General features: G+C 41.8%; 1 protein-coding gene across 1 annotated transcript in view; it reads left to right on the top strand.

Annotated features, from left to right (window-relative positions):
* The window catches only part of OSTF1 (osteoclast stimulating factor 1), a 42,550-nt gene that overhangs the window by 7,712 nt on the left and 19,104 nt on the right, over positions 1-15,734 (top strand). Inside the window, exons 2-3 of the mRNA XM_063457192.1 lie at positions 2,785-2,831; positions 7,321-7,371. Coding sequence (XP_063313262.1) covers positions 2,785-2,831; positions 7,321-7,371 — 98 coding nt within the window. The remainder of the gene's footprint in view (positions 1-2,784; positions 2,832-7,320; positions 7,372-15,734) is intronic.

The following is a 15,734-nucleotide window of genomic DNA, read 5'->3' as shown; positions in this document are numbered from 1 at the left end:
TGCCCTCCTACATTCTCAGGCATTCTCATTGCCATCCAAAATTGGAGAAAATGTCAATTTCAAATCCTGTTTAAAGGGCTACTCCAAGAACCATGACCACTTCAGTAGATTCATGCTATATTGCTTTCCACGTAATTGACTGATGCATGTATGTATACATTTTATTCTATTCAAATAAAATAAAATAAAAGGTTTTTTTTAGTCACCGTATATTGTGGTGTCCTGTTTCAGAGTCTTCCTATTAGAACAGTATTTATATATTTTAGGGGTACCCTCCATTATATTTCAGGATATCTTTACACTTTGTATGCCAGGAGGGAGTTTGGGGGAGTTTGTAGTTTATTTATGACTTTCCAAAAGTTTCTAGGGTTTGAGATGTTGGTAACAACCCCTGGATGTTGGGGTAAGGTAACATCCCCAGGACGTACTTGGAAACCAGAGTAATCTGAATGTACCTTTCCTGGTTAAATACTTTATTATTTTCATGGTGCCTGGAGTCTGTTTGTGCAGCTATTCACTTTAAAGCTGTGTTTGTGGATTTTATTCCCTTTGGGCGTCATTAGCCAGCCTGGAACAAGTGTTCTGGGCTAGCTAATGCAACTGTGCAACTTTCCATGCACAGTGTGCCATGCATCAAGATCAGCACCTAACACCTGCAGCTCTGCAAAAGCCTGGTGTCATTAATCCTGCTTCATAGCAGTCACAATTCTCTCACTTTAGCGAATAACCATGTCCGTATTTTTCACAGATCATCCTGGTGCCATGAGTCAATTTTCAATGTGTCATTTTAAAAAAAGTTGTAATTTTTTAATTTCTCAAGTTTAGGCCCGGTACATATTATCCATGTTTGTTTGTTTGTTTTTAATTTTATTTTTTAATCACATCTAACAGTGTTCAATTTTCCAGAAATGAAGAATTGTATAAAATAATCTGGGCAAATTATCATTAGAAAAATAGAAGCAAAACAGAAACTGTGTATGAGGGAATTCTGCAGAAAATTCATAATTTACATTTCTTAGGTGACATAAAAATTATCATTGGAAACAGTAGTAACATTCATATACTTATTATACCTGTGGTTCCCATAATCCATCAATTGCCAGATAAATTATTCCATTGCAACATTCACTGGTTATTGCACTTATGTAGTTGTTAATTTAACAAGTAAGAGTATTGTGTTGCAAAACAATTCTATACATTGTATTGCATTACATCCTTTTCTTCTTCTTTTTTTTTTTTTTTTTATTCCCAACATACATTGGTATTTTGTACAAAAACTGTATTGTTTTCATCTTGTGGAGCCTATTCATTAAGCAGCAAATAGTTGTAAACAAAAAACTAAATTGCAAGATTTCTACCATAAATCAAGATTCTAAGCTGTGAATAAAGATGGGTTGGATTTTTTTTTTCTGTTTTGTTTTTATTTCCCAATTTGGTTTTCCACTGTTTAGTGAAAAAGTCTCCTATATAATCTGAGCAATGCTTGAGTATGTAGTTGGGGAGACAAACTCAGAAAGAGGATAGCTGTTAGTCCTTCATTCCTTAGCAAAATCCTGACCGAAAGCACATTTGTTGGAATGTAAATTCTATGGGATTGAGGGTAGAAAATGATTTATTCCCTTGGGCACTCACTTATATAGAAACAAAGGTGTCTTAATCTCTCCCACTGTTCCTGAGTTTAAATAAAAAATGTAAATCCTAACTTTTTCATCGTCCCTGAAGGGACAACCACATGTGTGTTACTCACAGTGAGCATGTGTGTCTTAAATATTTGGTGGTTATAGACACTGCCCTATCCTTCCCCTAACTTACAGGAATTAAAAAAAAAAAGACAAACCCGTTTTATTTTTTTATTTCTATATTGAGCAACAGTGATACTTTTATTTTATTTATTTTTTTATTTAGCAGCAGAACGGAAAAAGTCCTTTTTTATTCTTAATTTTTTTTGTGTGTGTGCATGTAAGACAGTTAAGTAAAATGATTGGATTTTAGTTACGAAATCTGATCATATTTTGCATAAGCCTCCTGTAACCTCAATATGCTACATCTGTAGCAGTTCCTGTTTTCACCCCAAAAGTTTGTGTGTGTGTGTATATATATATGTGTGTGTGTGTGTGTGTATGTGTATATGTGTATATATATATATATATATATATATATATATATATATATATATATATATATATATATATATATATATATATATATATATATATATATAATTTTTTTTTTTTTTTTTTTTTTTTTCAAACAAGTGCTTGGTAATTTACTTTCAATAGACTAAAATTTAACTCTGTCTAGGTACAAACAATGCTGTATGTATGTAATATTTCATGCTGAGGGAAGTTATTCCTCTCAGATGCTGCTATCTTTCTTTTTCTCCTGGAGTTTTATTCACCCATATTACCACGTACACAAGATTACAACACTAAGGTCTAAGAAGCATCCTGCGTGACAGCACTATATTATAGACCGATTCTCGGTATGAGTGACAAGATGCTAGTGAACAAAACTTGAAAGAGGAAGCTCCACCTTTTGCCCACCTTGCAGTTGACCTACTTTGTGATATATTTTGAGTGAGTTGGAATTAATGAGTAGTTAATAAAGATTTCATCAAGCTAGCTCTAGCCGTGACAGCCACCCTAATAGGTAAATTTGTGTTCAGCTCCCGAATTCTTTTTGACAATTCGTGCCTATAGCTAAAATTCTAACCATTTTTTCAGAACTTTTTTTCACTAATCCATTTTTTTTTTAAACCTCTGCTATTTTTGTTTTCCCCCACAGGGCAAGTTAAAGTGTTTAGAGCGCTGTACACCTTTGAACCCAGAACAGTAAGTTGACTAATTTGTTTGCATTTTTTTTTTTTTTTTTTTACATTCATAAAACCTTTATTGTATTGCAACTATGTATTTTAAATATTTTACTTCAACAATGGGATAAAGACCTATAGAAGCACAAACTGGTTCTGTCTTTGCACTGGAAACAAATTGATTTATCTTAATTTAACTTTTACTGCGCAAAGAAGGGTCAACAGGGAACACATAACTATAAGGAAACTTAAAATCCCTAAACAGAGATTTTCTAGACTACATTTTCCCTTTAAATTTGAAATTCAATTTTTGAATTCCTTAGTAAATAATCCCGGGTCTAATTGTGTGAAGTGGTGGAGCAGCTCACCTTTCTAACACGACCCACAGGGCAGGGCTAGGGGTGGAAACAGGGATATGAAAGGTCTAGAGCAGGCATAGGCAACATGTGACACTCCAGATGTTTTGGACTACACCTCCCATGATGCTTTGCCAGCATTATGGGTGTAAGAGCATTCTGGGAGATATAGTCCAAAACATCTGGAGTGCCGAAGGTTGCCTATCCCTAATCTAGAGTGACACAGGGCTTTGTTATAAAACAAAAAAAAGTGACACTAAAACAAGTGGCAAGACAAAGGGGTAGTCAGGAGGTCTGTAGGTCAGGGATGGCAGCGAAGTAGCAGAGTCAGGAATATGTAAAAGGAGACAACCATTGGGATGAGGTAAGAACAAAAACAGTAGCAAGTAACATCAAGCTGTAAATCAACCAGTCAACTGCTGTGGGCTCTTTAGGCCAATAGGGTCACATGAACAGTACTTACTTGTAGGTGGAGTTCAAGTGATGTCCATAAATTAAGCCCTGTGTTTCAGCGCCTTTTTGGATGCTTCACTGTCCATGATGTGCTCCTCAGTCGTGTCCACTGGTTCTCTGGGGTCCAGAATTTTAAGAGGTGTAAACCGTATGTAGCGGGAGGTGTAAACCGTATATAGGTGTAAACAGTATGTAGCGGAAATGTCCAACCCAACAACTGTAGGACCCATAACCTTGGTGACTTTGTTAACAGCCAGACATAATCACCAGGTACATAGGAAGGTCCTGGAGAACGTCTTTTGTCTGCATGTTCCTTGTACCACTGTTGAGCTGCAGCAAATGTCTGTCATAGCTGTTGTCTCTGCCATTGTATTGTGACTGTGCCACATTGGGTACAGATGAGTAAACTGGTTGGTCTGGAAGAGCAACTAAATTGTAACTGTAAGTAGTGTAAAAAGTGTTGAGTTCACTAGAGTGGTGTATGTGGTTGTAATATGAATTTTTTTCAGAGAACAAGTTGTCTTGTAAGTAAGTGGTGTAGCACCAGAGGTACTGCTCTAGGAATAAGTTAGTGCATTCTGTTTGGACGTTGGTTTGTAGGTGATAGGCTGATGATAGATAGCGTTGAACCATGGGATGAGTCCAGAAGCGTGACGTGAACTAGTTACCTCTGTCTGTAGCAATGGCACAAGGTATTATCTGGAGATGACCGATTTCTTGAAGGAATATAGTGGCTCTTTTAGATGCAGTAGCAAGCCCAATGGTAGGAATAAAATGAACTATATTTGTGAATCTACCTGTGACTACCAAGATGCTGTTGTGCTTGTGTAGGTAGGCCGGTCCACAGTGAAATCAATCACCACATCTGGCCTTGGATTTGAGGGAGAAGACAAAGGCTGAAGTTTTGTTATTTGATGGCTTGGATCTTACGCAATTGAACGTATTCTGTAGTGTCTTGAGAGAGGATAGGCCACCAAAAGTAATGGCGTATGCTCTTTTGGATTCTCGTGACACCACCCTGGCCTGCCAGTAAGGAGGTGGTGCATAGACTCAAGAACTGTGGTACCCTAATACCTATCTGGAAACTAGAGATGGTGTAACTACAGGCAGTTTAGTAATTAACTGGTGGATACAATCCAACAGAGAAATTTGAGTAGCAAGGAACCGATGAGGTGGCAAGATGAGTTCCTCATTCATCTGAGATAAGGAGACTTTTTTTTTTGTTAACTACCCTAGCTAATACATTATTTGTAGGTGAAATCTGGAGAAGTAGAGGGCCCACCTGGTGTGACGAAGAGTTAATCGTTTAGCTTACTGTAGATACTCCAGAATACAGTGGTAATTGGCAATGACGAACCCTTAAGAGGCACTGGCATTGGCTTTTGAGAGTAAAATTCCACATAGTATAGGCAGTCCTGTTTTTTGTCTCTCTGGGATAGTATTCCTTCTAGTGCCTTGTCAAAAGCATCAACCTGGGTTGGGGGGGGGGGGGGGGGGGATAAACTGCTTTGGATGTATCTGGCTGAATTACATTTTGTATAAAGCCTTTCAGTCCTTGGGAACTGGCCACTTTAGAAATTTTGAGGGTCCATTTGTATTCAACCAGTTGAAATGATGTAACCTTGACATATTTGCTTTGAATCTTGGAGCCAGTTACAAAAGTTAGGAGTCTTTTTTTTTTTTTTTTTTTTGGTCACTAGAGGTCTTCCTAGCCCAGTGCTGCACAGTTTGAACTAACTATGTTCACAGTCTCTATGCTCTACATGGAATAACTGAACGTTCCCAATAGAGATTTGATTTAATGTATCTCTGAGGAGATCCTGACTGGCGCAGTGTGGTGCTATGCCATGCAATATCCTCCCATTAATTACCTATGTGAAAGCATTAGATTGGCTGATATCATCAAGCTTGATCTCAGTCGTGGAGGCAGGCCAGCCGTGGTGAGACCGATACGGCGTGGAATGAGTAAAAACAGCTCTCTCATGCGTTCGGAGGTGGGGTCAACTAAACACACACTCAATGAGAGACTCGCATACCTACTGCTTTGACAATCACCAGCACACATACAATTTTCTCTCACACCCTCACAAATAATTTATTTTATATTAATTTTTGTCCAAGGCAGCCTCCCTACATTTAGTAGCGCTGGGGTTAATACTTTCCCTGGTGTCTAGTGGAGCGGCTGCAATCCTGTAATCATCTTGCTCTACGCGCTGTGATGCTGTGAGTGACATCCTATCTTGGCTCCCGACATCACAGCAAGACACACAAGGGAGCAGAGTAGGACGATTACAGCTCTCTTGTCACCTTCTTCGAAGTGGAGGCCCCTAAGGTGGCCAGGATAAAATAGAGGATGGCTTTCGTAGAGGACAGGACCTGTCCTAATGAGTTTTCCATTAAGCACGCATAACTGAGAAGGTCTTAGTAGAGATGGACAATGTCTGTACCATGATTTGTCAATGAAGCATCTGTTGGCTCCAGAGTCTATGATGGCTTTAATGGGATGTCTGTGATGCCGGGAATTGGAATATGACGTCACTCTGGCCCCCACATCCCTAATCAGCGAGGGAGCAGAGCAAGAATTCTAGAGCAGCCACACTGCACCCCAGGGAGGGCAAGTATCCCCACTGGACCTCAGGAGGGAAAGGATCCCCACTGGACCCCAGGGAGCATTTTCAACCTTATTATGCATGTTCAGTACATGTATGATCCCTTGAGTGTCTCTCTAACATTCTGGTCTCTATTCACAATATAGTAAAAGAACAAGTTGACTCTTTTCACAATTACTGTTGCTGGTTGGCAGGCAGGCTGACTGTTGCTGGCAGACTAGTATGACTGGCTTGGAGGCCTCTTTCTTCTCCCAACCCTTTTGTGTGTCTGTCTGTTTCTCCCCCAACCCTTTTGTGTGTCTCTCTTATTAATTTTTTGTCCTTTCCCTCTGTCTCTTCCACCTAGCCCCTCTGTTTTTTTTGTCCCCCACTCAGCCCCTCTGTTTGTGCCTTTGTCCCCCACCCAGCCCCTTTGTGCCCTTCTTTTGCCCCCCTTCACCTCCTGTGCCCTTATTTTGTCCCCTCCTGTGCCTGCTCACACTCTCTTCCCTTCATGTAGCGTGGGCGGTCTGCAGAGGAGCCTCTAACTCCTGTGCCCGGTCTGACAGGAGACAGTTTGCTGCTCTTGGCAAAAACTTCCTGTCAGACTGAGAAGGGAAACAGAAGCTCCTCTTCCACCATCTGCCTGCTCAGCCATGCTACTAGAGTGGCCGGCAGGACATAAGCGCTGAGCAATGATCTCCCCTTGACACTTCATTCGTGCCACACACCTAGACTGTACAGCTGACACACTAATGCGCTGTTCCACAGTTTGGAAAGCTCTGCTTCAATTTATTGCACATTGCGTTCAATTTACTGTTTGCGTACTAAAGCTTACAGCAACCTCCTGCATATGATTAAATTTCAATAAACCGAATAGGAGATAAAAACTTCTCACGTTTCTTCACATCCTTTGAAATTAATTTACATAATTTAAAAGTTTCTATATCCCTGAATAACCACAATCTGCAATTATTATTTTATGTATTAACTATGCATGCTGTCTTTCACAAGCTAAAAGTGTGTAGTAGTAAATAACTGTAAGCGACAATCTATAGCAAGTTGCTTAAGGTTTCTCTATTGTTTTAATTTTTTTTTTTTTTTCTCATTTCAGCCTGATGAATTGTATTTTGATGAAGGTGATATCCTTTACATTTCAGATATGGTGAGTGTTTTGGCCTTTTAATATATTTACTTTTTCACTGCAATTCAAATTGTCGTATGTTTCTAGTAGGAATTTATTTGACAGTTGTTTGATATTGTGTTCACCACTGATGTTCTGAATAATTTCTACTTGGTAGTAACCCACTTTCTTCCCAAACAGTAACCTTCTTCTGTGTGTCAATTTAAATTACCCTGTGGTGCTGTTCCCATAGGCGCATGCTGCACAACTGAATGATTGTCAAGCACTCATATAGCACTCTTATATTGTTTCTCTGTAGGTGTCCAAACATGCAGGGCACCAAAGTACTGTAGTCCTAATTGTCGAATTCAGTATAGAATTACAGGTTAAAGTGGGACTGTCACTGTGTGGGAGGCACACAGGCTGTTTGTTACAGCCTTTTGAAGTATTCCTTACATGGTGCCTGGGTCCCTGCGGCTACTTTTTTAAGTAAATATCCCATTGATGTAATAATTAAGACCCTTAAAAGGTTTCTCCAGATACCCTGACCACTTAAGTAATATGAAGTGGTTATGGAGCACGGAGTCTGTGTGTAAAGTAACTCCACCTCCAGCAGCATCTTCGGGGCAGCATTATCAAGCTCAGAACAAGAGATCTTGTCTGGCTAATGTCATTTTGTTACAATTCTAATGCACAGTGTGCCATTCATTGGCTGAAAGCAGTGAGCTGATGTTCTCAGCTAATGAATGGCGACTGGGTCGGATTCTGCAGCTCTGCAGATGCTGGAATCACATCACCAGCGATAAGGAGGCCTCAGAACCCTGCTGGGTCCCAAGTAAGAGGGAAAAACTTTGGGGGATCCGGGAAAAAATACATCTGGCTGTAGTGGCTATGTTGGCGTAACTCTTTAACTCAGTACTTGGTTGAAACACCTTTTAGTGATTCTTATTGGGTAAGATGCAAAACGCTTTGCACACTTGGATTTGGGTAGATTTGCCATTTAGCTATGCAGATCTTTACAACCTCTGTAAGGTTGGATGGGAACCATCGCTAGACAGCCATTTTCAGGCCTTTCCATAGATGTTTGAGTTCAAGTCCAGGGTCAGACTGAGCCACTTAGACATTTGCAGAGCTGTCCCTATGCTTCTTTTGTGTTGTCTTTTGGTCATTGTCCTGTTGAAAGGTGAACCGTCATCCCAGTACGGGGTCCTGAGCACTCTGGATCAGGTTTTCATTAAGGATAGCTAAGTTTCTCCCATCTCGACACATGATGCCTGGAGGCTGGAGCTCACCCAGAGTGACTACTGGATAGTTGGTCACCTCTCTTACCAAGGGCTTTCTCCCCAATTGCTCTGTTTGGCAATGCAGATAGCATTAGGAAGAGTTTCGGTTGTTCAAAACATCGTCTATTTTAGAATTATGGAGGCTACAGTGTTCTTGGGAACTTTCAGTGCAGCTGAAATTTTGTGTAGCCATCCTCAAATCTCTGCCTTGACACCATCTTGTCTATGAGCTCTGTATGCAGTTCCTTTTGGCCTCATGGATTGGTTTTTGCCGTGATATGTAATTACTTCTGTGATATCATAAATATGTCATCATGCTTTGTCATATTGAGCATAGAGTGAACTGTAGCATAAGGCTGCAACATAAACATTTTTAATATAATAATAATAATAATAATAAATGGTCTAAATGTTGTCAAGGGAAAAAGTACAATCTCTTTGAGTTCTGTGATTTTACATATCAGGACATATAATAAATCAGGCAATTGCATGCTTTCAGAGACGATAAGCAGCTCCAGACCCTTGAGTTTCCATCCATCATGCTTCCTCTCCTCCCAGCCACAATGCGGTCAGTGACCATGCCTGGTAGCAAATAATTTTGCTCCACGGAGTACATGCTCAGCAATGAAAGGATTAAATTAAATTATGCACATGTACATATACATACTGTCGTGGGAAAAATAAAAGTTTATGGTTTTACATATCATGACATAACAATCATCTGTTCCTTAGCAGGTCTTAAAATTAGGTAAATACAACCTCAGATGAACAACATATGGCATATTACACCAGGTCAGGATTTATTTAACAAAAAGAAAAAATAGAGAAGCCAAGTGTGAAAAACTAAGCACACCCTTACGGTTTCTATAGCAATTAAAAGGCTAAGTAGCAGAGAGGTGCTGCTAATCAAATACTCTTGATTGAAGTTTTAGCAGTTTGCTGGTCAGGAGCATTCAGGTGTGCCAACACAATACCAAGGAGGGAAAATATCAGAAGTAATTGCAGATGCCCATCAAACTGTGAAGTGTTATGAGGTCATTTCCAAACCATTTTAAGTCAATCATTCTATAGTGAGAACGATTATGCAAAAGTGGTAAACATTCAAGACACTTGCCAATCATCTGTTCCTTAGCAGGTCTTAATTACCGTATATACTCGAGTATAAGCCGACCCGAATATAAGCCGAGGCCCCTAATTTTACCCCAAAAAACTGGGAAAACTTATTGACTCGAGTATAAGACTAGGGTGGGAAATGCAGCAGCTACTGGTAAATTTCTAAATAAATAAAATTAGATCCTAAAAAAAATATATTAATTGCATATTTATTTGCAGTGTGTGCGTGTATGAGTGCAGTGTGTGCGTGTATGAGTGCAGTGTGTGCGTGTATGAGTGCAGTGTGTGCGTGTATGAGTGCAGTGTGTGCGTGTATGAGTGCAGTCCGTGTGTGTATGAGTGCAGTGTGTGTGCGTATATATTAATTGCATATTTATTTTCAGTGTGTGTATATAATGAGTGCAGTGCGTGTGCGTATGAGTGCAGTGTGTGTGCGTATATATTAATTGCATATTTATTTTCAGTGTGTGTATATAATGAATGCAGTGTGTGCGTATGAGTGCAGTGCGTGTGCGTATGAGTGCAGTGCGTGTGCGTATGAGTGCAGTGCGTGTGCGTATATATTAATTGAATATTTATTTCCAGTGTGTGTATATGAGTGCAGTGTGTATGTGTGTGTATGTGATGCAGTGTGTGTTTGTGTATGTGTTGGTGGGGGTGGGGGTGGGCATTTGATATATTATTAATTATATTTTTTTTATTATTAATTATTATTTAATTATTATTATTATTATTTTTTTAATTATATTTTTTTTCGTCCCCCCTCCCTGCTTGCTAGCTGGCCAGGGAGGGGGGCTCCTTCCCTGGTGGTCCAGTGTCATTGGTAGAGGGGTGCTGGCAGAGCTGTACTTACCTTTCCTGCAGCTCCTGTCAGCTCTCTACTCCTCCGCGCGGTCTGTGCAGCTCCCTCTGTCAGCTCCCAGTGTAAGTCTCGCGAGAGCCGCGGCTCTTACACTGGGAGCTGACAGAGGTGCTGAACGGACGGCGCGGAGGAGGAGAGAGCTGACAGGAGCTGCAGGAAAGGTAAGTACAGCTCTGCCAGCACCCCTCTCCCCCCAGTCTGTAGTATGGCAATGCAAATTGCCATAATACAGACTCTGACTCGAGTATAAGCCGAGTTGGGGTTTTTCAGCACAAAAAATGTGCTGAAAAACTCTGCTTATACTCGAGTATATATGGTAGGTAAATACAACCTCAGATTAACAACACATGACCTATTACACATTTATTTAACAAAAATAAAGCCAAAATGGAAAAGCCATGTGTGAAAAACTAATACACTTTATGATTCAATAGCTTATAGAAACAAACACCTTTAGCAGCAGTAACTTGAAATAATAATTTTCTGTATGACCTTATTAGTCTACCACATTGTTGTGTTGGAATTTTGGCCCACTTCAATGCTTCTCCAGTTAATTGAAGTTTGCTGGCTTGAGGTTGTGTTTATGCACAGCTCTCTTAAGGTTCTAGCACAGCATTTAAACGGGGTGGATGTCTTGACTTTGACTGGGCCATTGCAACCCTTTAATCTTTTATATTTCATCCATTCTGTTGTAGATTTGCTGGTGTGCTTGGGATCATTGTCCTGTTTGACACAATTTCGGCCAAGCTTTAGATGTCAGACAGATGGCCTCACATTTGACTCTATAATACTTTGGCTTTTGACAAACATGCAATGTGCATTATGGCCAGACATTTCCACTTTGGTCTCATCTGTCCAAAGGGCATTGTTCTAGAAGTCTTGTAGTTTGTTTAGATGCAACTTTGCAAACCTAAGCCCTCCTGCAGTGTTCTTTTCAGAGAGAGGAGGTTTTCTCCTGGCAACCCTTCCAAACAAGCCATACTTGTTCAGTCTTTTTCTAATTGTACTGTCATGAAAATTAAGATTTAACATGCTGAGGCCTGTAGAGTTTGAGCTGTAACTCTTGGGTTTTTGCAATTTATCTGAGTATTACACAATCTGACCTTGGGATTTAATTTTCTGGGATGTCCACTCCTGGGAAGATTGGCAAGTGTCTTGAATGTTTACCACTTTTGCATAATCGTTCTCACTATAGAATGATTGACTTAAAATTGTTTGGAAATGACCTCATAACACTTCTCAGTTTGATGGGCATCAGCAATTACTTCTGATATTTTCCCTCCTTGGTATTGTGTTGGCACACCTGAATGCTCCTGACCAGCAAACTGCTAAAACTTCAATCAAGAGCATTTGGTTAGCAGCACCTCTCTGCTACTTAGCCTTTTAATTGCTATAGAAACCGTAAGGGTGTGCTTAGTTTTTCCACACTTGGCTTCTCTATTTTTTCTTTATTTTTGTTAAATAAATCCTGACCTGGTGTAATATGCCATATGTTGTTCATCTGAGGTTGTATTTACCTAATTTTAAGACCTGCTAAGGAACAGATGATTGTTATGTCATGATATGTAAAACCATAGAATTCAAAGAGGGGGTACTTTTATTTTTCCCACGACAGTATGTATATGTACATGTGCATAATTTAATTTAATCCTTTCATTGCTGAGCATGTACTCCGTGGAGCAAAATGATTTGCTACCAGGCATGGTCACTGACCGCATTGTGGCTGGGAGGAGAGGAAGCATGATGGATGGAAACTCATGGGTCTGGAGCTGCTTATCGTCTCTGAAAGCATGCAATTGCCTGATCCACCAGTGTAATCTTACTCCTGACAGCTACAGGTTGCAGTTATCAAGCTAATTCTACAATAAACTACTGCTTTCTGACTTCATTTTTATAGGCAGTAGAGGTTCAGTGGCAAAATCCCCATGGCTGGATTGCCATCTGCCATTGGCGAGTGGGCGAGTTTAAATCTTGACTTTATTGATGACTGCATAAAAATGATTTACATGAAACATAGAATGTGACGGCAGATAAGCACCATTTGGCCCATCCAGTCTGCCCAATTTTCTAAATGCTTCCATTAGTCCCTGGCCTTATCTTCTAGTTAGGATAGCCTTATGCCTAATCTCCTTTACTGTGTTAACCTCTACCACTTCAGCTGGAAGGCTATTCCATGCATCCACTACCCTCTCAGTAAAGTAATACTTCTGGATATTATTTTTAAACCTTTGTCCCTCTAATTGAAGACTGTCCTCTTGTGGTGATAGTTTTTCTTCTTTTAAATATAGTCTCCACCTTTATTGTGTTGATTACCTTTATGTATTTAAATATTTCTATCATATCCCCCCATGAACTAGTTTTGTAGCCCTTCTCTGAACTCCCTCTAAAGTATCAATATCCTTCTGGAGATACGGTCTCCAGTACTGCGTACAATACTCCAAGTGAGGTCTCACCAGTGTTCTATACAATGGCATGAGCACTACCCTCTTTCTACTGCTAATACCTCTCCCTATACAACCAAGCATTCTGCTAGCATGTCCTGCTGCTCTATTACATTGTCTGCCTACCTTGAAGTCATCAGAAATAATCACCCCTAAATCCCTTTCCTCAGATGTTGTGAGGTTAGGACTCTATCAAATATTCTATACTCTGCCCTTGGGTTTTTACATCCAAGATGCATTATCTTGCACTTATCCACACTAAATGCCACAACTCTGACCATTTTTCTAGTTTTCCTAAATCATTTGCCATTTGGCTTATCCCTCCTGGAACATCAACCCTGTTACATATCTTAGTATCATCAGCAAAAAGACATACCTTACCATCAAGGCCTTCTGCAATATCACCAATAAAAACATTAAAGGGACACTATAGTCACCTGAACAACTTCAGCTTAATGAGGTTGTTTAGGTGAGTGCTACAGCTACCCGGAGCCTTTTTCTTGTAAGCACTGTATTTTCTGAGAAAATGCAGTGTTTACATTGGAAGCTTGGAACACCTCTTGTTGCAGTCAATCAGACGGCCACCAGAGGGACTTCCGAGTTCAGAGGCCCTAAAAAGGCCTCTCGTCCGATGCATTCTGGGTGAATGCATCAGACGGGCTATCAGCACACAAAGCACTGTGAACGCGCTTTGTGTGCTGACAGCCTGTCAGCACTGCTGTGGGCGTGGCTTCAGCTGACAGCTGAAGCCCGAACCCACAGGGATGCTGTCTGGCCACAATAGTGGTTGAAAGGGGGGGGGGGGGGACGGACCTACTCTCCTCCCCCCCCCCCCCCCCCGGCCCCCACCCCTGAGCGGTGAGTGGGGGCCCTAAAAATAAGGGTGGCACATACTGCCCCCCCGGCCCCCACCCCTGTGCGGCGGGTGGGGGCACTAAAATTATCAATAAGGGGGGACCTATTGTCCCCCCCCGGCCCCCACCCCTGTGCGGTGGGTGGGGGCCTTAAAATAAAAAATAAGGGGGGGACATACTGCCCCCCCCCGGCCCCCACCCCTGTGCGGCGGGTGGGGGCCCTAAAATTCACAATAAGGGGGGGGGGGGGCCTACTGCCCCCCCCCCCGGCCCCCACCCCTGAGCGGTGGGTGGGGGCCCTAAAATTAACAATAGGGGGGGGACCTACTGTCCCCCCCGGCCCCCACCCCTGTGCGGCGGGTGGGGGCCCTAAAATTCACAATAAGGGGGGGGACCTACTGCCCCCCCCCCGGCCCCCACCCCTGAGCGGTGGGTGGGGGCCCTAAAATTCACAATAGGGGGGGGCCTACTGTCCCCCCCCGGCCCCCACCCCTGTGCGGCGGGTGGGGGCCCTAAAATTCACAATAAGGGGGGGGACCTACTGCCCCCCCCCCGGCCCCCACCCCTGAGCGGTGGGTGGGGGCCCTAAAATTATCAATAGGTGGGGACCTATTGTCCCCCCCCCGGCCCCCACCCCTGAGCGGTGGGTGGGGGCCCTAAATACAAAGGGGGTGGGGACCCTAGTTAACCCTCTCCCCCCCCCCCCCCCCAAAAAAAAAAAAAACTTATCTCCCTACCTACCCCCCTCACCCTAAAAATAATGAGGGGGGACCCTTTAACTAAAAACCTGTAAAGAAAAAAAAAATGAGATAAAATCAACTTACCATTCGATGTTTTCTTTCTTCTAAAATCTTCTTTCTTCAGCCCCAAAAAAGGCCAAATAAAAATCCATAATAACCGACGCAATAAAAAAAACCCGAGCGCAAAAAAAATAATCCATCTTCACCCATGGAGGGCTCCGCGCAGACTGAGCTCCGCAGGGCGGGGGAAGGCTTATAAAGCCTTGCCCCGCCCTGCAATTAGGCTAAGAACACTCTGATTGGTGGGTTTAAGCCAATCAGAGTGCTCTTTGTCATTTTACAAGCGTGGGAAAGTTCTTTGGAATTTTCCCACGCTTGTAAAATGACACAGAGCAATGTGATTGGATGGCTTGAAATCCATCCAATCACAGTGCTCTTTGTCATTTTACAAGCGTGGGAAAGTTCTTTGGAATTTTCCCACGCTTGTAAAATGACACAGAGCACTGTGATTGGATGGATTTCAAGCCATCCAATCACATTGCTCTGTGTCATTTTACAAGCGTGGGAAAATTCCAAAGAACTTTCCCACGCTTGTAAAATGACAAAGAGCACTGTGATTGGATGGCTTGAAATCCATCCAATCACAGTGCTCTTTGTCATTTTACAAGCGTGGGAAAATTCCAAAGAACTTTCCCACGCTTGTAAAATGACACAGAGCACTGTGATTGGATGGCTTGAAATCCATCCAATCACAGTGCTCTTTGTCATTTTACAAGCGTGGGAAAATTCCAAAGAACTTTCCCACGCTTGTAAAATGACACAGAGCACTGTGATTGGATGGCTTGAAATCCATCCAATCACAGTGCTCTGTGTCATTTTACAAGCGTGGGAAAATTCCAAAGAACTTTCCCACGCTTGTAAAATGACAAAGAGCACTCTGATTGGCTTAAACCCACCAATCAGAGTGTTCTTAGCCTAATTGCAGGGCGGGGCAAGGCTTTATAAGCCTTCCCCCGCCCTGCGGAGCTCAGTCTGCGCGGAGCCCTCCATGGGTGAAGATGGATTATTTTTTTTTGCGCTCGGTTTTTTTTTTTTTTATTTGCGTCGGTTAT

Source organism: Pelobates fuscus, chromosome 5 (genome assembly GCF_036172605.1).
Source record: "Pelobates fuscus isolate aPelFus1 chromosome 5, aPelFus1.pri, whole genome shotgun sequence".
Lineage (NCBI taxonomy): Eukaryota > Metazoa > Chordata > Amphibia > Anura > Pelobatidae > Pelobates > Pelobates fuscus.
This window is presented reverse-complemented; position numbering and strand designations above follow the sequence as displayed.